Consider the following 21,223-nt stretch of genomic DNA (forward strand, 5'->3'; position numbering starts at 1 on the left):
TTTGTGTCGCAGGGAGGGGTCATGATGCCCATGCCAGGTGGTTCCAAAAAAATACAAGTTGAGGCCAATTTTCAAAGGGATGACCTGTCCTTGAGCAGCAAGCTCATTGCTCAAAATGTGCATTAAAACACTACCACTAGTCACTCTTTCATTCAAGGTGATCAACGAGTGAGCGCCATGAAAGACCAATTCTGCAGCCGCCTTAGATTTCTGGAGGATCAGCTAAACATGTGCAATGTGCGAAGACAAGTTTCAAAATGCTACCTTGCTACAGCTGGAAATTCCTGCCTGCGTATTCGTAAGTTAACTAAAAAGCATTGACTTAATGGTAAGTTAAAGAACTTCAAATGCAAAAAGGCAATGTAAAAAAATGTTCTTTTTTTTGGTACAAGTAGTTTCAGTTGGAGCAGTTCTTAATGCCATTCCGTAAACCACACGTGCCTGACACAAAATCAGTATATTAGCTATAGGAATAATAAATACAGTGCCAAGAAGGAAAAAGATTTACTTTGGGCTGGCGGCTTTGGAGTTTATATATTTATAAAGGTTTTCTACACATATGACGATGGGGGATTTCCCTGGTACTATCATTGAATTTACAAATAATAAGTCACACTGCGAAATTCACTCATCTCTGTGGGTAGTCCCTGCTGCCATACCAAAGGGTAACATGTCCGTGATTACTGAACACCTTTTGGCCCGCAAGTAAACCAAAGGCTGTAACGTAAAGAGAGAGTGTGTGTGCATGTGTGTATGCGCCTACTACCATCAGCCTACATTGATCTGTGGCATGCAGATTATCAAGTACATGTTCATCTTCACCAGTAGCCAGTGGGGGAGCTAAAAGCCTAAATGACCACTTAAGAAAAGCTATTAAGCTTGCTTTGCCAGTCGCAGCAGCCCCCCCTCTCCACATGTGTGTTTGTGGTGTTTGGTGGAAGCAAGGGGTGGCATTTCAGTGGAAAGTATGTTGAAAAGCCCAATTCTGGCCCTGGATGCCTGGTTTTGTTTGTGATGATAAATCTCACAATTTATGACCTTTTAAGAAAATATTTGTTAAGATTAGTTAACTCCAACTGCTATACCGCGATAACCATGATATACCGTCATTTGGCAAGAAGGTTATCATACTGCCATAAAACTAATACTGTGACACCCCTAGCAGAAGGCGCAAAGCTTGGCTTCCAAAACTTGAACAACTAGCCATGGAGCAGATCTTCGCAGATAACGCATCCCTGCTGCCGGTAGTCAATCACTGATTGGCGGTGGAACACAAATGGAGAAAAAAATGTATCTAAAAAAAACAAGCAAAACTCGAAGAGCAAGAAGAGAGGACTCCCAACACTGAAACGTGCAGGAAAAATCTGAAGATGGCCACCGGGGGTGGAGCCTAGGGAGACGTCTGCCATTGGATGGGGGCAAATGACCCAAAGGACAGTGATTGGTTATAGGAAGGACAAGCATTTTCAGGCTAATGTGAATCTGCTTTTCTTTTTTACAGAGGATTCCCAGCCTGGCGACAGGGAAATATTCATGAGCATATGAATCCATGCCAGACCCCATAATGGAGAAGTCCCAATTCAGTTGTAGAAACTCCCCAAGCACCTATAGTTGTTTGGTCCAACACCTAACATAACAATCATGTCAATAAAATATCATGCCTAAATCACAAACTAATTGTTTTCACTTGCACATCGCTCGACTCTCACCACAGCATTATACAAAATTACCCCCTACGTCCTTCCCTTAAGGAAGTATCTGAAGACCCCTCCCTTCCAAGAACAACTCGTAAATCACTGATCACTACACTCAACCTTACGCCTGCCATCCTACAGCTTACCCCAGTCCTTGCAAAGCCTACCCATCCGGGTACCCCTGATACACAATACCCACAACTGTAATCCCCTGTGTACATCCCCCTTTGTACAGCTAGATTTATACTGCATAATCACATACAAACATACATACAATGAAAGAAATCAATCTTTTCTTCTGCAATGACCGTACCATGAGCTGGCCCTGGAATTCCCGGTTGTCATCTTTAAAGGACCGGTCCATGAAGAGCTGGATGGCGCCTTTCTCACAAATGGCGTGCACATCTAGGAATTCCTTCAGTGTCGCAGTGGGGAACTTCACTTGTTTGGTCATTTCCTGCTGATAGTGTACTCCAGCCTCCATGACGGCTGCCGAGTTCTCAATTTGTGCCAAGGCTAGCACTGCATTCTCCATACATGGCACAGCACCACTTCTAATGGCATCCAAGTATGTCACTGCCAGGTTTCCTAGAACTAAAATAGAAAGATGCATTTATGTTCTGGATATTCCCTGCCCTTGAAAGAAACCCAATTAAATCTGGCTAACTGAAATAAACATTTTAGGAATAAAATGATCTATCTACTACAGAGTTTGCAATGCTTTCAATCACTTACATGGGTACAGAGATATCAAAGCAAAACAGGATGCTTTGCATTTGCCTGCCCAGATATTTTGCTGTTTTGGAACTTGTAAAACTGTTATTAGCTCTCAGGACACAATATGATAGTCTGCAAGCATGTTAAGCCCCTGATTTCATTTAGCTAATTTTAAGTCTGAACGTCCAACCAATAACAGCCCACAGGGTTGTGACAATGAAAATAATGTATACAATGGGCCTCATTACGAGTATGGTGGTAAGAAACAGCAATTACCAGCATGCGGTATGTAAGGAGAGGCTACACACTGGAGGCAAGTAGAGTATCTTTATTGGTAACCAAGCCTGAGCCCAGCAGCACCAAGGATGATCCTCCCTTCTGCACAACAAGACTCAACTGAACCCCTTAGAACATAGAACTCACACCAGAGGTAAATAAGAAGCAGGAGCAAGTGTGGAATTCTACAACAGTAGAATTCCACACTAGATAACACAAGATACAACACTTCTTCCCCCCCTTACTCAGCAATAAGAAACAGCATCCATCTACAAGCACACGTTCACACAAGACACACCACACAGAAATACACACGCACACACCACTCACAACAACCCCATAGGAAAAGAAGAAGAGAGGGATAGAAGGTATGGAGAAAATGCTAAAGAATTTAAGGAAGAACTACTTGTACCCATGGAGCTATTGAACTACAGCCCCAAACACATAATCCTGGTACTTGGAGGGAAACCTCCTCTGCCTAACAGAACGAGCAGTACACTCGACAGGGTCTGCAACCACAGTGGACAACCCCTTACCACATTCCGCCACTGCACAACCGGTGGTATCAAGGAACGGAACGGAAACAGGACTGGAAACAGAAGTAGCACCAATCTCACTATCCTGGCCCTCCGAAGACACCCTGCTGCTCGTAGGCTGCAAGTCAACACATGAATCACTGGTTTCACCAGCAGAAAGACGTCCCAACGGCCATCCAAACACTGCCCCAGCATCACCTCCACTGCCCGCGGGCCCCACCGACTCACCAACCCCGGGCACCACGGACTCACCATCACCCTGGGACACCCTGACCTTATCCACCACAACAACACGCCTGAGGCTCCAACTGGACCCGTCGTCGAGCTTCACATAGCCACAACCACACTTGACGACCACTCTTGTTCGCATAAATTTGCTGTGCCCCTTTGGAACGAACCTAGGATTCCTAATCTGTACCACATCACCTATCTTCACTGGTAAGGGCTTCCTCCGGGCAAGTTGTTCTTGTAAGAAACGTTCCTGCCTAACTCGCACACAATCTAAAACTCCCTGCATGTCAACTCGAGATTGGATACCACCACCAAGTGCGGGAATTCTCAATTTGGTGCCAGGCTTCCTCACCTGCATCAATTTGAATGGGGAACAACCCGTAGCAAGAGAAGGGGTCAGCCTGTAAGCTTTGAGCGACTCAGACACCACGCTGCCCCACGGAAGACCATTGGCGAGAGCCAACTGAATGGCTCCCTTCACAAAACGGTTCATGCGTTCCACAAGACCGTTGGCTTGAGGATTATACAACGCAACTTTATGATGGCGTATACCTAGATCACTCAAGAAATTTCTGCATGTGTTCTGACACAAACTGAGACCCATTATCGGTCACTAAATCAGCAGGTACTCCTTCCCTATCAAACACCGCAGAAAGAAATTCCACTATCTTCTCGGCCGTCACAGTGGACAAGGCAGTGGCCTCAACTCATCTAGACGTATAATCCACCATGACAACAATGAATCTTAAACCTCCCCCCAAAGAATCTATGGGCCCCATTACATCAAGGGCCACCTTGGACCACACCTCGCGGGGCACTTCTACCGGGTAAACAGGCTGAGGAGTGGGAGCCTTGCTCTTGTCACTGGCCGAACAAGCCGCACAATCCTTGACCACCTGCTCCACATCCATATCCATCCTGGGCCACCAATATTCCTCCCTTAGCCTCCTCTTGGTCATGGACCTGCCTAAATGCCCCTCATGGGCCAACTCTACCAGCTTTCCTTTAAGGGAACCAGGGGGAACTAATCTGAGACCCCTGGCCACACCCCAAGGACCCTCAGACAACTCTTGCCAGACATGACCATACTGGTTGGACAACTCTGCACTCATGAGACCACTCTTGAGTGCCGCCCTGATCTCAACACAGGATCACGCGCACACTCCGCACTCCATACTTGTTCAGACACCGCAGGTAACACAGTGGCAACCAAGGTACAATCATCCGCAGTCATTTCTTGACTTTCTCCACCACAATCGGTACTCGGGAAACGCAACAGGCAATCAGCCACCGCATTCTTCACGCCTGGGACATATTCAACCTTGAAATTAAACTCTGCCATTTCGGCCATCCACCGCATGACTCTTGAAGATGCGTGAGACAAACCCTTTGTTGTTAACAAATGTACTAACGGCTTATGGTTGCTACGAAGAGTGTACTCAATCCCCCACAGAAATGTCCTAAAATGTTTTGAAGCCCACACCACAGTGAGAGCCTCCCTCTCTATGACTGCGTATTTCATTTCAGCATCTCTAAGCGCCCTAGACGCAAAGGCAATGGGCTGAAGTCCACCATCCCCTCTTTGCTCCAACACAGCACCTATGCCATATTCACTTGGGCCAACTGTGAGAAATGTCTTCCTAACCGGAGAAAAGGAACTCAAGGATGGGGCTCCCTCAATTTCTCCCTTCAACCTGAGAAATTCCGTTTGGCACTGATCAGACCAAGAAAAATGCACACCCTTCCTAAGCAATGACCTCATGCAGACAGTCTTATCCGCATAGGAAGGCACAAACCTGCTGTAGTACTCAGCCAGACCCATGAACAACCTCAATTGGTCTTTGTTCGCAGGTGCAGGTGCATCGCTCAACGCCTTCACCAACTCACCCTTTGGATGAATACCCTTGATATTCAGAGTATGACCCAAATACGACACACAGGGAACACCCACCTTACATTTGCTAAGTTTGACAGTGAGACCACTAGCCTTCAAGACATCCATCACCTCCAGTACTCTACGATCGTGTTCCTCCCGAGATCCTCCCCACACCAGAATATCATCCTGAAAACACTCCACCCCACGCACGCCAGCAAAAAGTTTCTGCATTACCCTCTGGAATACAGCTGAGGCGGACTCTAATCCAAATGGCATCCTACAAAAACAGAATGTCCCAAAAGGGGTAACAAAAGATGTGAGGGGGCGGGACTCATCATGTAACTCTATCTGATGATAGGCAGACGAAAGGTCGAAGGTGGAGAAACAGCAGGCACCACTTACTAAAGAGAGCATCTCATTGATATTAGGCAGGGGGTGTCTGTCCACCCATATACTTGAATTCAGGTCCCTGAGGTCAACGCACATTCTCATGCTCCCATCATTCTTGCGTGCCAAAACAACTGTGGCCAACCATTCCGAACTCTCCACTTCCTCAATGACCCCAGACTCCATAAATTTGGCCAGTTCGTCCCTCAAGGTTTCCCTAGCCATTATAGGAACCCTCCTGACCTTGTGGACACTAGGGACAGAACCTCTCTTGAGGACTACCTTGTGCACAAACCCCTTCAACTTTCCCAACTTGAAAGTGAAAACCGAGGGATATTTGCTTTCAAGGACCCCCGCTGTGACTACCATGGGTAACCTGGAAACCCCATTCACTTCACTCACGACCAACACAGGAACTGCCTTCCCCAGTCTTATTTCCAATTCCAGGGCAGCTTGCTCATCCCACCCTACAACCGGGTCACCCTTGTAAGCCACATACAGTTTTCCCTTGGCCGTCCGATCTCCAAACCCTATATAGACCCACTTAAACCCCTAAACCTTGATAGGTACACGCCCATAGGCACACAGGCTTATATCAGAGGGAGACAAGTCAGACACGTTCTTTTGAAATTTGGACACATACAGTTCCGGAGATATCATTGTGTACAGGGAACCAGTGTCCACCATCATGTCTATAGGGGTGCCATTGACCATGAGCGTTGCCCAAGCTCTCTTCCTGCTGCACCCTACACTCAACAACGCTCCCTCAGCTGCACCAGCACTATCCTTGCCCGAAAAACCCATGTACCCCACCACAGTCACTTCCTCCTCCTCATCGTTGGTATTCACCATTCTCACCGTTTCTCTGCTGGGTACACCACTCCTGCACATGCGCGCAAAATGTCCCTTAGTGTTACATCTCCTACACTCTACATTTCCAGCAGGACATTCTTTTGCCCCTGCCACATGCCCACGCCAACCACACCTTCTACACGGCTCTTTAGGCGCGGGCACTCCCTTGCCATCCTTATTCCTCCCCCTGGAGTCAATAGCCCTGTGGGGAACCACCGCATGCACCGCTTCCCCCTTGTCTGCCATTTCTCTCACGCTTTTCCTGGACTCTTCAATGGCACGAGAAATCTCAATGACCTTCTCCAGGGGTGGATCCTTCTCTATCCACAGTCTCTCCCTGACGCGTGCATCGCATGTCTGCATCATAACCTGGTCCCGAATGTACTCATCAATGACGCCAGTGAACTTGCACGTTGCTATGAGGGTGCGTAGTGCTGTGACGTAGGCATCAATACCTTCACTAGCCCCTTGAGCCCTCGAGAAGAAGTGATACCTTTCAAGTACAACATTGGCCCTCTTGCCAAATCGCGCCTCCAACTTGCTCAAAGCCGTTTCATAAGCAAGTACCACCTCTTGTACGGCCTCACCATCTCCGGTACCCTCCGCACGTGGAGCATGTACATTGGCACCGGGAAGATGCCTGAAGACTCTGAGCCTTTCAGTCCCTAAGCAATTCAGCAAAGCGCCCTCCTTCTCGTCATCCGAAAACCTTGCACCTCCTGCCGCTCTGAGGTACACCTTGAATGAGTCAACCCACAAGTCCCATGCAATTGCCGGCTCATTGGGACTGGGAAGAAATGCAGGAGGTGGGCGTGCATTGCTGTGCTGCATGGTAATGTCGCAAACCCAACAAGGTACAGAGGAGGTTAACTAGTAACTGTTACAATGATCACTGTGCTGGGGAGGAAACAAAAAGCACGAGCCAATAATCACCGTTCAAGGTCGTAGTGGATAGTAGGTGCCCCCCCCTGCCCGCAACTCGGTGCACAGGGACCTTCTCTGATTCTAGAAATCCACAACAAGTTCACAAGGGGTTAACTTCACAAGATTGGTTGAAGGGAACGCCCCCACGACGAAACGTGCAGGGATTGGATGAGGAGTGTCCGACAAACTCCTACCGGTGGCTGGGTTGATGAGAACACGCTTGCAGCCACAGTCTGCAGAAGGCTGCCTGCTTCAGGTCTCCCTGCCCTCTTTCCGGGGCCACAGTGCGTAGCGGGACGTGGGGAGCCTTGCCCTCTCACCTGGGTGCTCTGAAAAATCCAGGCAGCGGATATGGTGGCCCGCGCTCGACCCCGTTGGGGAGCGCAGGCTTGCCGGCACGTCGACAGCGGTGCCAAGGCCCTTCTCCCTTCCAGTGGCGGCCCGCAGCGCACCGGAGATGGGGACTTCCACAGGTGGATGCTCAACAGGGACGGGATTGACGGAAGAGCGCCCCTCCTTGCGCGCACTCTCCCAACGGCTGCCTCCACCGGTGATAAACCAACGCAGACAGCGTTGACAGAAGGGTGTCCCTCGTCGTGTGCACTCCCCCTCCTTGAAGGAACTCCGCCTGGTTTCCGGCTGCCAAGAGGACAACGGAACAGCTCGGCTACAGGGTGCTCGTCGCTGGAACACGGACGTTGGAGAGGAGGCGGCAACTGCTGGGCTGCTGGAAAGGCAACGTGGGTTCAGCAGGCTGGTTACCCTCGTCGCCAGTGTAAGGAGAGGCTACACACTGGAGGTAAGTAGAGTATCTTTATTGGTAACCAAGCCTGAGCACAGCAGCACCAAGGATGATCCTCCCTTCTACACAACAAGACTCAACTGATCCCCTTAGAACATAGAACTCACACCAGAGGTAAATAAGAAGCAGGAGCAAGTGTGGAATTCTACAGCTGCTCAACGGGTGATTACGAGTCCGCGTGCACGCGCATACCGGCATGCCGGTAACGGAAGCCCCGCCATATCTGTAAGGTCCTTACCGCCCGATAGCGGCATCATTGAATGCAGGATTCCGCTAAGAACGGCACCATTCACACTGGTACCGCTGATACCGCTGATACCGGTATTACAGCCACCGGAAGTAACAGCATCGTGCCGGAACGGGAAATGTGCCGGCGGCCATCTTTGAAAACACAATCCATTGCCATCCACTGCAGACAGGACCTATTTCAGAAAACACACAACCCTGCCTGCCAGATCATGTTTAAGGCAACCAAAAAAGGTACCCCTCACCTGCAAAAAACCCAGGTTCAGCGATGATGAACTGAACATGCTCGCAGATACACTCGTCAAGCATTCCGACATTGTGTTTTGCACTGACCTGTGCCGTGCAGAGCAAATTAGGAAAAGAAACAAATGGGAGGAGGTGGCCAGGAAGGTATCTGCCGTGGGGACAACCCCACGCAGTATGAAGGACTGTCGGAAGAGATGGGATGACCTGCGGCTGTGAGTCAGAAACATCCTGTCTGCCAACCGAAGCCAGGGGCAGGTGACAGGTGGTGGACCTACCTCACCCATGAAGTTGGCACGGTGGGAGGAGACGTGTAGCTCTGTGATGGATATGGAGGCAAGTGAAGGAGTTGGCCATGCGGAGACGGGAGTCCCATCGTCGAACGATGACGGTGAGTGACCCTTTGCGCAATACAGAAGCCACCACACACACTTGATATCCCAAGTACAAAGTTGTACTCCAAAAGGGAAGTAGATGAGAGCAAATACATGGCCCATCAGCCCCACCTAAACACATCCCTAAACCAAACACCTCATCCCTGTCACAAAAACACACAAGCAAACCCAATGCCACAAACAAAACGACCCCACAATTGCACACACAAACAACACATGCATGCACACACACACATCCCTGTTGTGATGCTGCCATTAAATTGGATGCAGCATGCCTCTCCACTACCGAATACACACTTGATACACAACCAACAGCACATGGCACACAGCCCCTGAGCCATGGCTACAGCATGGAAGCCACAACACACCTGTAGGCCACCCCACAGACACCATGGGCATCATGGCAGCACCAGAAGAGTGCTAATACAATTGCCCCCCCAATCCTGCAGGCACCATGTGTGCCCCTCAAACATGCAAACCACGATGCACATGACCCAAATTGTACCAACATCGATGCATGCAGGATGTAAGTTCTCCCATGACTGCTGCCCTGCCTCTCCATCCCCCACAGGCACGGATCCAGACAGCGACGGGGAACACGCCACATCAACATGGAAGACACCTGCAAGCATGGGCAGGGGTGAGGATGACGCCACCAGGCCATCAACCTCTAGGGCTGCAACGCGTAAGACAGGCACACCTAAATCACGCACCAGGGCCCAACAGGGTGGACACCCCCAAGACCAGGAGGAGCAGCCACCTGCAACAGTCACACAGGAGCACCATGCCGGAGACACATGTGCCATCAAGGCCCACTTGCATAAAGATGCAGCGGCCAGAAAGGTTGCACCAATGAGGAAACTGGCCCCCCAGCAGACACCTATTGCTGACGATGATCCAACCACAGTGGCCAGTGATGTGGAGGGTACACATTCTACGGCCACAAGTTCCATGGGTGAGGTGGCAGCCTCAGCACAACATAGCGCTGAGAAGGACGATGGGCCTGGAGATGAACTCACTGGAGGGCCTACGATGTTGCAGGACACACCACAGTGCTCCCCTGAACATGTGGCTGGTGCCCACAGCACTGGAGGAGGAGATGGCTGAACATGGCTTCAGCCCCATGAGGAGCATATCACCACCTCCCGTACAACCATCTGGAAGCACGCCCATACGGGAGATCGTGGGACGGCTGAGCCGAATGGAGGCCAGACAGCAAGCCATGCATGACATGGTCAATGAGCACTTGGCCGAAGGGGAGGCCACACGCAGGGCAACCAGGGAGAACACACAGGCAATCACCTGTGCAGTGAAGCGTGTGGCAAGGCGGGTACATGAGGGCATCTTGGCCTTGACACAGGTTGTCGACCATATGGCTGGCAACATGGCGCAACAACCTTCAGCCCTGGCTGAGCCACAACCACCATCGTTGAGCACACCCCTGCAAGCTCGACGCAGACGAGCCCTGTGCGCAGGTCCCTGCGTAGTGTGCGCCGCACAGAACTACAAACCCCTCCATCAAAAAGGGGGTGACAACAGCCAGGGACACTGGGACATGTAATGTGGCAGTCCTGTTGGTCTCAATTTGGGCTGAGGGGGCCTGGGTGGGTGGGGGCGGGGGTGTGCGGGAGTATTGGGGTTTGGGGGCGTGTGTGTGCGAGGGTGTTGGGGTGTGGGGGCGTGGGTGTGCGTGGGTGTTGGGGAATGGGGGGCATGGGTGTGCGGGGGTGTTGGCCGGTAGGGGGTGAGTAGTCTATAGTGTGATGTTGGTGGAGGGTTAATACATGTACACAGTTCAATTTCATTAATACACCTGTTGTGTGAATAAAAGTTACTTTACTGGACATTGCTTATTGAGCGTTTGTCCATTTATTGTTCAAAAGTGACCAGTGCCCAGAGTCCCCCAATCCCAGTGCCCAGTGTCACACTTAACCGGCACCTTCTGTGACCCAGTGCATCAAAAATATTGTGCTATCAATGATTGCCGTACAGTACGTCCTGCAGCATCTTATTCATCATCATCATCTTCACCCGGTGGTGTCTGATCCATGTTAGGTGGCAGAGGTACGTTGCGTAGGATGCACATGTTGTGCAGCATGGCACATGCAACTGGAATGTTGCTCACCTTCTCGGGCCCATAAATGAGTGCCCCACCCGACCTGCTGAGGCATTAAAACCGTGCCTTCAACAGCCCAAAGGTCTGCTCTATCACCACACAAGTGGAGTATGTGCACAATTGTAGTCCTCTTCGTGCCGGTTCAGTGGATGCCTAACAGGGGTGAGGAGCCACGGCTTCAGAGGATAGCTAGCATCACCTGCATGGGAGCAAAATTAAGTGTGATTGTGAGTATTCATGCCATTCCATGTGTGCACTGCCTGTACATTGTTCATGTCCATTTACACTACTTGTAAATTGTCAGCCATTGCCTTCACATCTGCGCATATATCAGGCCTGTGTACTACTCGGCAAGCCATGGTGGGGGGCATGGGTGACGTACACAATTTAGGAACCTTGACACCACTCACCCAGATGAAGTGTGAAGGTCAATGATGTACTCACATGTGAGGGGTGTGTGGCCAGGAATGAAACCAAATACATTTTGAGCACTGTGTGATGCATTTGGCTGATGTAAAACATGATACAGGGGGGTTTGAATATCATGCTTTAAAGAAATTGATGACGCCATGCACATGTCCCTCAAAACCTCCACCCATGTAACCATGGCACAATGTGATTGGTGGTATGGTCCGCCAGTGTAGGGATACGTCCCTTTTATGATGCAGGGTATCAACTGGGACGCTGGTACTACCCCCCCATATTAACCCCATGGCCAAGGAAGCAGACCGGTTGCATATGCACGTGATGCCCCCCCCCCAAATGAACCCCATGGTCAGACTTACCCCGCAGCCAAGCACGTTGTGCAGCATGTCGTTCCATATAGAGGGCGAGCGTGGAGTTCCACAGCACCATTGCATCATGTGTGGATCCTGGGTATCTGGCACAGCAATGTGTTATCATCAAGCTTGCATTACACACCATCTGGACATTGATGGAGTGGTATTGCTTCCGATTGTGGTACACCTCCTCCACAGCATGCCGGACTACCAACTCCACGTGGGTGCAGTTGAGGGCACCAATTACGTTAGGCATGCCTGCCAGTGCATGGAATGCAATTTTGGTGTCATTCACCTCCTGTGTAGTCCGTCGTAGGGATATGTAGGCACTTACATGCTTTAGGAGTGCATCCAGCACCTGGTACAGCACATCAGAAAAACATGGCTGTGAGATGCCATGCAGCTGCCCCACTGTGTGCTGGTAGATGCCTGTAGCCAGGAAGTGGAGCACACTCACTACCTTCAGCACAGGGGGGATGGCAGTGCGGATGTTGATCAGGCTGACCAGGTCATCATGTAGGAGGTCCACGATGGTGGTGATGGTGTCCCTGTCCAGGCGGTACAGGGTGTGGATCTGTGCAGGGGTTAAGTCGAATGGACTGGCCCTTATGAGGGGGATTGGTGGCTGCCTGCCGGGAACCACTGCCTGAACTGGTGGCATTAGCTGGGCCTGTCTCACCCTCCTCCTCCTCCTCCTGCGTCTCCTCTGTAATCCCTGGTGTACTGCCTGCTCAAGGAGTAGCAGTGCAGGCATGTCATCCAGCCCTTGTATCGCAACAGCTAGTGGATTCATTTTGGTCTTGGAAGGGGTGTGGGTGTGCACCTTTTGTGCTGGGCCAGACACCAATGCCTCCACCTGTGCTGATTGTGTGCACCTGTGGCAGGTTTGAGCACAGCAGATTGCCTTTAATGCCTGTCCCGCGATGCTGGTGTTATCGGCATCATGGTGACCCTTCTTACTGCCTTCTGGATGCCGGTAAGCGCATGTCCGTGCGACTCGTAATGTCCTCTTCCTTCCGGCATGCCGGTGTTAGTGGCACGGCAGCCATGTGTCCGCACAGAGTCGGGTACGGAGGGGCACGGTTACAGCGGGTCCGTGTCGATGCCGGTACAACCGGCATTGCAGGTTGTGATGGCCCGGTCCAGTAAACGATGCCGGTATTGCCTTACCGGTATCGTTATTACCGGACCGCCAACCTTGTAAAGAGGCCCAATGTGTATTTTATGTTGGTACATTCTTCCCCCTGTGGGATTGTGTTCGCCTATCTGCTCTCCAGCTTACTCCTGTGTTTTCAATGCATCTGCTCACGCAAGTGTCCATGGGGTTGACATGCCAGCTAACAGAGCTAGAAGGTGCATACGCAATTAAGAGCCAGTCCATCTAAGGCTTCTGATTACCATGAAAGCTTGGATCCCTTGGCTCAAATCTCCTCCGGCCTAAATCTGTTATTTGCTCCCTTAGAGGGGACAAGGTCGATCATAAACAGAGGCCTGAATCTGGTAGAGAAGGGACACCATTGTAGTTCATGAGGGGTGACCCTCCATGTCCCCCCCACCCATCTACAGCTCCCAACTTCACCAACACTACCAGACTTCATCTCTTAGGCAATCCAAGGCCCTTAAGTATGAAGTGATGTAAGGACTTCAGAGATATGCTAGCAGTGTATAGGGGTGCTACTCCAAGGTGTCCCCTGATGTGCCCTGTTTGAAGTGGGTTCATGCTTCTAATAGGGAGAATCAAATCACTGATGGGTGTCCACAACTTCATTTACCACTTAATCCCTATGCAAAATTGAACTCTGGGTGACAGAGGTTAATAATGCACAAGCATTGTTAATCACCTTACTCAAGTGAGTTTTTGTCACAGCATGTTGCAATCCTCTTTGAGGTGAGGAGATCCCAAAAGTTGTACAAGGTACCCTCTCCATTTTTTCTAGTGATAAGAAGCCTGCAACCAGCAGCCGCTACCAGCCTGCTTGCCCATGGCCCAATCCCTTGGAATGCGCTGCTGGAAGGGCTGAGTCTGTCTTAGCCCAACAAGCAGATCACTCGGCTCGAGGCATTGGCCCATGGGGGTGGTTCATAGAGAGTACACTGAAAACGTCCACCTGACCTACCTTTGGGTGAGATGGTCTGTTATTGATTGTTTCAAGCTTCTATGTTACTATTTATTTTTCAAATCTTTTTATTGAACAGCCAGTAGACTAAACACAACAACAATTGTACGTCGATACGTTTCATCATGAAGAAATAGCTGATCACTCCAACCTCCATAACACATAATTTGTTTTTAATCTGACATACTCCACTTAAAACACCTGCAAGGTTTTCACCCCTAACAAATTAAGTGCATGCAAAGAGAATGTAGGGGCAAGAGGAGGAAAGGTGTAGAAACGTGCACGTTCGTGAACCTCGCTCTAGCAAACCCCAAATAACAGTAGGTAGTCTTCACCAATTCCACAGTTCCTAAATACCAGGAACAAGAAACCATCCAGCACGCCTTCTAAAGTCAATCCTCACACATCTACATAAACATAGGTCACGTATCGCTACCAAATGTTGTCTACATGTAATGAACAAATGAAAACCGTAGGTCATACCACTTCTGGTAGCCACATGTCTACTTCCACATATTTCTCTCCGGTTTGGTTCCTTTTCACATTTATTTATTAACTACATTAAATGTAATGTCCAGACCAGGGGGTATCACGGCATTGGAACTGAGAATTGGCAAGTAGGAAAGGTCACACAGGCTTAGTCATATTTGTTTAACAACCAGGTTTTTAACTGTTTTTTTAAGGTTGTGTAGGACTGTTCATTTTTAATAAGCAGTGGTAAAGAGGTGTAAACGGTGGGTGCTGTGACACAGAAACTGACGTCACCTGCACTTCTTTCTGTAGCGAGGGATGCATATTGCGGTACTGGATGCTGATCTCAGTGAGTGCACATGATGTTTCGTGGCGATGGTGGTGTTGAGGTATTCGGGGGCATCTTTGTAAATGCAGTGGTGATCAATAGTCAGAGTTTTAAAGTCGATACCGGCTTTAATGGGTAGCCAGTGAACTTCTCGTCTGGTAGCAGAGATGTGGTCTGATCTGTTTGAGCCCAGAGCAGTGCACAGAGCTTTGTTCTGCAGCAGTTGGAGCTTAGTCAAGTTAGATGCAGTAGTAACCACCAGTCAAACGTTGCAATAGTCTAGTTTGCTCAGGATGGGAGTTCTGGCGAGTGTAAGACAATTGCTGGGAGAGAGAAATGATCTGCTCAGGGATATGAGTTTGGAGGTATGGGCTGTGATTGACGCTAGTGCATTAATATGTCTGGTCATGGACAGCTCTGCTGCAAGGAGTATACCCAGGGTTTTAACATGCGTTAGGACCGTTATGTCAAAGCCATCAATGCAGAAAGTCGAGGGGGTCCTCTTAAGGTTTTTTAGACGGAAAGGTGAAACTACAATGAGCAGCTTTGTTTTGTCATCGTTAAGACAGAGATTATGGGAGGCCATTCTGTTTTGGATTATACTGTATGTACTGTTTATAGTAATAGTCAAAGGTGTGATTGCCTGAGATGGGAATGAGGATTTGTGTGTCATCTGCAAAGTTAGTGTAGATGATTGAGAGGGAATCAAGCAGATCAAAGAGTGGCTTAGTGTATGTATTGTAGAGGGTGGGAGAGAGAGGCTTGGAGGAGCCTTAGGGGATGCCAAAAGGTACCAGCAAGTGATCAGCAGCCGTCTCACCAATGAAAACCCTTGAAGTGTGGTCACTAAGGAAGGATTTAATCCAGGTTGTGGCCTCAGATGAGAAGTGGTAATGAACGCTGAGGTGCTGGCAGAGGGTCATGATCCACGAGGTCAAATGCTGCAGAGAGATCTAAGAGGCGGAGAATAGCTAGATTCCATGGATCACAGATCTTATCCATTTGGATTTTTAAGTCAGGCAGTGCAGTTTCAGTGCAATGTTTCGGTCTGAAGCCATATTGTCTAGTACCCAACAGGTGGTGTTGTTCTAGGTAAAACTGTTTTTGGGAGTTGGTTACCCGGTCTAGAATTCTGAGTAGGAAGGGTACCGTGGTGATTGGGCGATAGTTGGTGGGGATATAGGGGTTGAGTGATGGTTTCTTTACAAGTGGGGTGACCCAAGCGGATTTTATGCTGGTGGGGGCCTCACTGGAGGTGAAGGAGGCATGCACGAAATCTGTGTCAAAGTGGGTCACAGAGTTTGACTATATGTGCTGCACAGTGTCGCCCTGGCAGTTGAAGGGTTTTAAGGTATGTAAAGTTTCTAGAATCTTCTCGTGTGATTTCTGCAAAAGAGAATAATGGGGGCAGAGACTGTTTGAGCGCCAGTAGTCACTCCAGTTTCGTAAAGGTGGGGGTTTGGCAGCGATAAGTGCATTTTTAGTCGATATTTTCACCCTTAGTAGGCTGATTTTGTTAGAGAGAGCAGCTTGAATGGTGGAGTACCATGCTTTATCAGCGAGGGTTGGGGCTGTTGAGGGGGTTGGGTTTTCTAGCTCTCGTAGGATGATAAAGAGTTCTTTGGAGTTGGATCTGGCATTGGAGATTCCATTGCCCAGGAAATCCTGCACTGACTGCTTTGCTGTAGGACCAAACCTTTATTTTATGGACTAGTCCAATAAAAAACTCAATTCTATCTCCACAATAAGTTACACTTCCCTAACCGTCAGCATGCTCTTCATCTGCTTTCATACTATAGGTGATAAAAAAGCAGCACTCCTCATTTGTCATAAGAAATCTGCTTCTTTTCAGGGTGCTTGAGAATTGCTAGGAATGTCTTACTGACCCAGTAGATCTGCTCAATGCTCTAGGTGGTAGCTAGAAGTCTCTTGTGACTTCTGCAGGTGTTACAAGCCCCCCCCCCCAATCTGGGTTGAGGATACCCTGGACAACACTCTGCAATTCCCCATTGCTCACTTAAGGGGAATTGTAAGACTCCAATGATCCCAGTGCATGCTTTATTCTCCAGTGTCTCTACTTTGTTGTCCAGCTGGCAAATTACTGCAGCAGCACACTCCTGCAGGGTTGTGAAGACTGCCTGAGCATCCACCTCCCCTTTGGAGGACCCACCCAGGGTGGATATCTTCCTCACAAAGGCCCCTTACCTGTTGAGATTCTGGAGGCCTGGCTGGCCTCCATGGAAGCCACTGTTGCCTCTAGAGCATCAGACTTCTGAAGACAACTGTTGGCAGAGTTCATGATGCTGCTTTAACCTTCAAATAGGATTATCGCTGAAGTCCATCCTGCTCTCTACTGGCACACAACACCTCCTGGGGTGGAGCCTCACTCTTATCCATGACGCTTATGGGAATCACCTTCCTGCAACAGCCCCACCAGGAACTGCCTGCTTACGGCTTGACCTCAGAGAGTCATTTGTTTGTGTGCTTCCGTGTATTGGTGCAAGTTTCTCCCCTGGAGTGCCTGCAATGCACTGGTTTCTTCACTCCCTATGCAACCTCTTGGTGCCATAGTTAACGCCTTCCCAAGTGCCAGTAACTGTGTACGCCCAAACATCTGTTGTTGTTATACTCGTGACGAATCGCAGGAGTTCATCCCTTCTCCCCAAGGCTAAGGAGGTGAGCCTGCTCCACAGCATCCTACCTATGGGTTGAGGCAAGTGGGACCTCATCGGTAGAACCCCCTTTTGGGGACAAGGACCCCTGTTCCTGTGAGGAACTCCCTAGAAAACATCCCAACAATACCTCTCTGAATATATCTGATGAGAACTTGTATGAAGAAAGAACAAGTATATACTATTGTCAACAGGAAACTGAAAATGTTTCTTTAAATGAAAAAGCCCATTTAACTTGGGTGAGTAGGATGACATGGGGATGAGAAGAGAAGCCGCCAGAGACAGAGAGATGCTGATGTACGCTGGGAAAGTCCCACAGCTATGTCATTTATGAGAAGGGAGGAGACTGGAGGAGAGGGAAAACCCATGAGTTACAAAACTGCTCGCCTGCTGGTTCATTGGTGAAGCTGGATACGCAGCGTCCTATAACCAATGAGGAAGGATAAGCAGAAGGAGACCTACTGCGTCACGAAATCGAGAGATGGAGCAAAGCGAAGTCGGACACACAGCGTCCTGAAACTCAGAGAGAGAGCGAGAGACAGAGAGAGAGAGAGAGAGAGAGAGAGACAGAGACAGAGACAGAGACAGAGAGAGGGAGAGGGAGAGGGAGAGGGAGAGGGAGAGGGAGAGGGAGAGGGAGAGGGAGAGAGAGAGAGAGTCGGAAAACAGTGGCGTGACTACAAAAGCTTGTGGTGGACCAGTGGTCCCATAAACAACGCCAAAACCATTCCACGATTGAAGATGCAGAACCTAACAGCACTGGAAATACTGTGTGACCATCCTAAACAACAGCAAAAAGGAAGAATCATTGACGGAACAAGAGAGGCCAGGCTGGCGGAAGAGAGAACCGGCCGCAAGCGAGTATATGCCCAGGTGACATTATCCCTAAGAGCAATTGCGGCCTTGTTGCGGCCTCTCTAAACTTCCTGCGACAAAGAAAGGGCTGCCTGACACCAAGAGAAAGAGCTGCCGCTGAATCCTTTGGAGGAACCTGACTTGCCTCCGGAAGGCCGAAAGGACGGCCGTCGTTGATGGAGCAGGCCCAAGGCACGGGCCATCTCGGTGTCTGTCTTGATGGCCTGCAGAGACTCGTCTACTGCCTTGCTGAACAAGTTGTTCCCGTCAAAGGGCATGTCCAGTACCCTCATCTGAACGTCTTGACGGAAGTCGGTGGCCCTGAGCCAGCCAAGGCGGTGTCAGCGATGTCCGTGGCCACCGTAATGGCGTGGTCCGACGCCACCACACCTTCTTGCAAGATTTCAAGGGCCTCTGCCCTCTTGTCTGGGAGGAAGTCCAGGAGGGGGTCGATTTTAAGCCACAGCTCCCTTTCGTAGCGGGCCACAATAGCAAGAGTGTTGGCCACCTTAATGGTCATCGACGCTGACGAAATGACCCGACGTCCCATGGTATGCAGCTTCTTTCCCTCGCCGTCCGGCGGAGAAGTGGAGGTTGACGCCGTCGTCCCAGCAGATTTCTTCTTGGCAGCCGCAGAGACCACCGAGTCCTGAGACGGCTGAGCTCTGAGGCACATCGGTGCCGAGTCTGGGAACCAGTACTTCTTTTCGTACCGTCTCTCTTCGCCGGGGCCGAGGCTGGGTTCTTCAGGAGGGCCAGCCCCTCGTCCCAGATGACGTCCAATAGCGGGACCGAGAGCGCGGTCTTCCTCTTGGCCTCTTGTCGCTGATAAAGGAATCCCTTCTTCTGCTCCTCGGGGCATAGCTGAAAAAGCTCTGAGGCCCTAGCGATCATGTGTGGAACAAGCCAATTTCGCCGGGAGGAGAAGCCCGGGGTGGGGGTAACGGGAGATCTGTTCCGTCATCGCCACCGTCGTCCATCCCCGTTGTCACCGTCTCAGTCTCGTCCTTCGGAGGAGGGGATGGAGGTGAAGGATGAAAGGGCAGGGGTGGATGGACCTGTCTCCGCTTGAGTGGAGGGCTCCCTGACGGTCCGGGCACTGCTGGATCGTCCGCCGGAGGCAAAGGCATCCTTGTTCTTATTTCTGAACACAGGGTGTGCTGGGCAAGCAAGATGTCCTCCGATCTGTCCGTCGTTGGTTGCAGCGGTTGCGACGGGAGCGTTGGCAGCGGCGTGGTGTCCTCGTCGGCTCCCCCGCCACTCCCCACGTCCGCCTTGTCGGGGTCCTTCACGTAGGACCTGACCTTGACGAATCTCTTGTCCAAGACTGACTTGAGGCCTGCCAGTTCATCCTCGGAGGAGATATCTGAGTCCGGTAGGACTATTGCACCCCCCCCCTTCTTCTCGGCCAGGGGTTTCACAGGGGTCTTTTCGATGGGCACAAAAGAAGATTCCCTCTGGGAGGGCAGGGAAACTCCTGGCTTTGAGTTTGTCGCCACTTGGGCCGCATCTGCAGGTTTCGCCAGGGACGTTGCCACTTCATCAATTGAAGCCTTAGCTAGGTGAATCTGGGCCTTTGCGACCTTCGGCACGTCTGAGGCCTTCACCGTGGGGGGAGGGTCACTGCCTCGCTCCCCCTTGGCTTTCTCCATCGGGGTCACCCGGGGCTTCTCCCGAAGCTTACACAGGTTTTCCGACTTCCTCTTCATCGAGCCGGAGCGTTGGCTCGTGGTTGACGGTGTCAGTGATGCTGCGCCCAGCCTGGCAGCCAAGGAGCCCGTACCAACAGCGCTCCCGGTGCCTGCGGACTCGCAGTGCTTTGCCTTATGTTTGGCCCCCGTTGCCGGAGCGTCCTCAAAGGCCTTAGAAGACCGCTCAAGACTTCTTCTTGTGCTCACCTGTTGCTGGGCTTTTTCGCCTCCAGCCAGTCAGCTAGACGTTTGCGCCGGTCCTTCATGGTACAAGCAGACATGTCCTTTCAGAACGCACATTCCTCCTCCACGTGCGACTTGTCAAGAGTGCAGGCAGTAGAGGCACCGGGAATGCTCATCCTCCTTGAAGACGTTCTGTAGTCCACATCCTGGGCAGATCCTAAACAGCTTGGATCCAGTGGGCGTCGAGTCTCCTTTGTGTTCAGCCATGTCCACGCGGGATAGGCCTCAAAGATCTTCTGGAATCCTCCAAGAAGTGAAATTCGACGAAAATGCGCCCTTGAGGGGCGTAGAGATTTCCGAAACGGGTCACAGTTGATCAGAAGATGAATCGGTGGAGCTCGAGGCTCGATTCGACCGAAAAATAAGAGTAAACTCTTAGAAAAAACTGAATACACAGTAAAAGCTCGAGAGCTAAGCACGAGGACTCCCAACACTTGAACGTGCAGTAAAAATCTGAATATGGCTGCCTGAGGAAGGGCTTAGGTAGAGGGCAGTCATTGGCTGGCGGCAGTATGGCCCAGAGACCAGTGGTTGGGTATTAGGAGAAAGACAGTTCAGAAATGAAACTGAAACTGATTTTTTCTTTTACCGAGGATTCCCAGCCTGACGACGGGGAATATTCATGAGCATGTGAATCCATGCCAGACCCCATGCTGGAGAAAGAGTATAACGTTGAAACCCAGAGGAGTAAATGAGAATCATTATTGGAGTGTTCATACATGTCACAAAGAAAGAATAATCCAAGAAGAGACTAAAGCAATAAGAGAAAAGG

At 50.3% G+C, this 21,223-nt stretch overlaps 1 protein-coding gene across 4 annotated transcripts in view; it reads right to left on the reverse strand.

The window, feature by feature from the left end:
* The window catches only part of LOC138530300 (guanylate-binding protein 1-like), a 478,878-nt gene that overhangs the window by 60,826 nt on the left and 396,829 nt on the right, over positions 1 to 21,223 (reverse strand). For all 4 annotated transcript variants that reach the window (XM_069640897.1, XM_069640896.1, XM_069640898.1 and 1 more), the window contains one exon: positions 2,008 to 2,288. In XM_069640897.1, coding sequence (XP_069496998.1) covers positions 2,008 to 2,288 — 281 coding nt within the window. The remainder of the gene's footprint in view (positions 1 to 2,007; positions 2,289 to 21,223) is intronic.

This window comes from Ambystoma mexicanum, chromosome 1q (assembly GCF_040938575.1).
Source record: "Ambystoma mexicanum isolate Mex_15411 chromosome 1q, UKY_AmexF1_1, whole genome shotgun sequence".
In the NCBI taxonomy this organism is placed as follows: Eukaryota; Metazoa; Chordata; class Amphibia; order Caudata; family Ambystomatidae; genus Ambystoma; species Ambystoma mexicanum.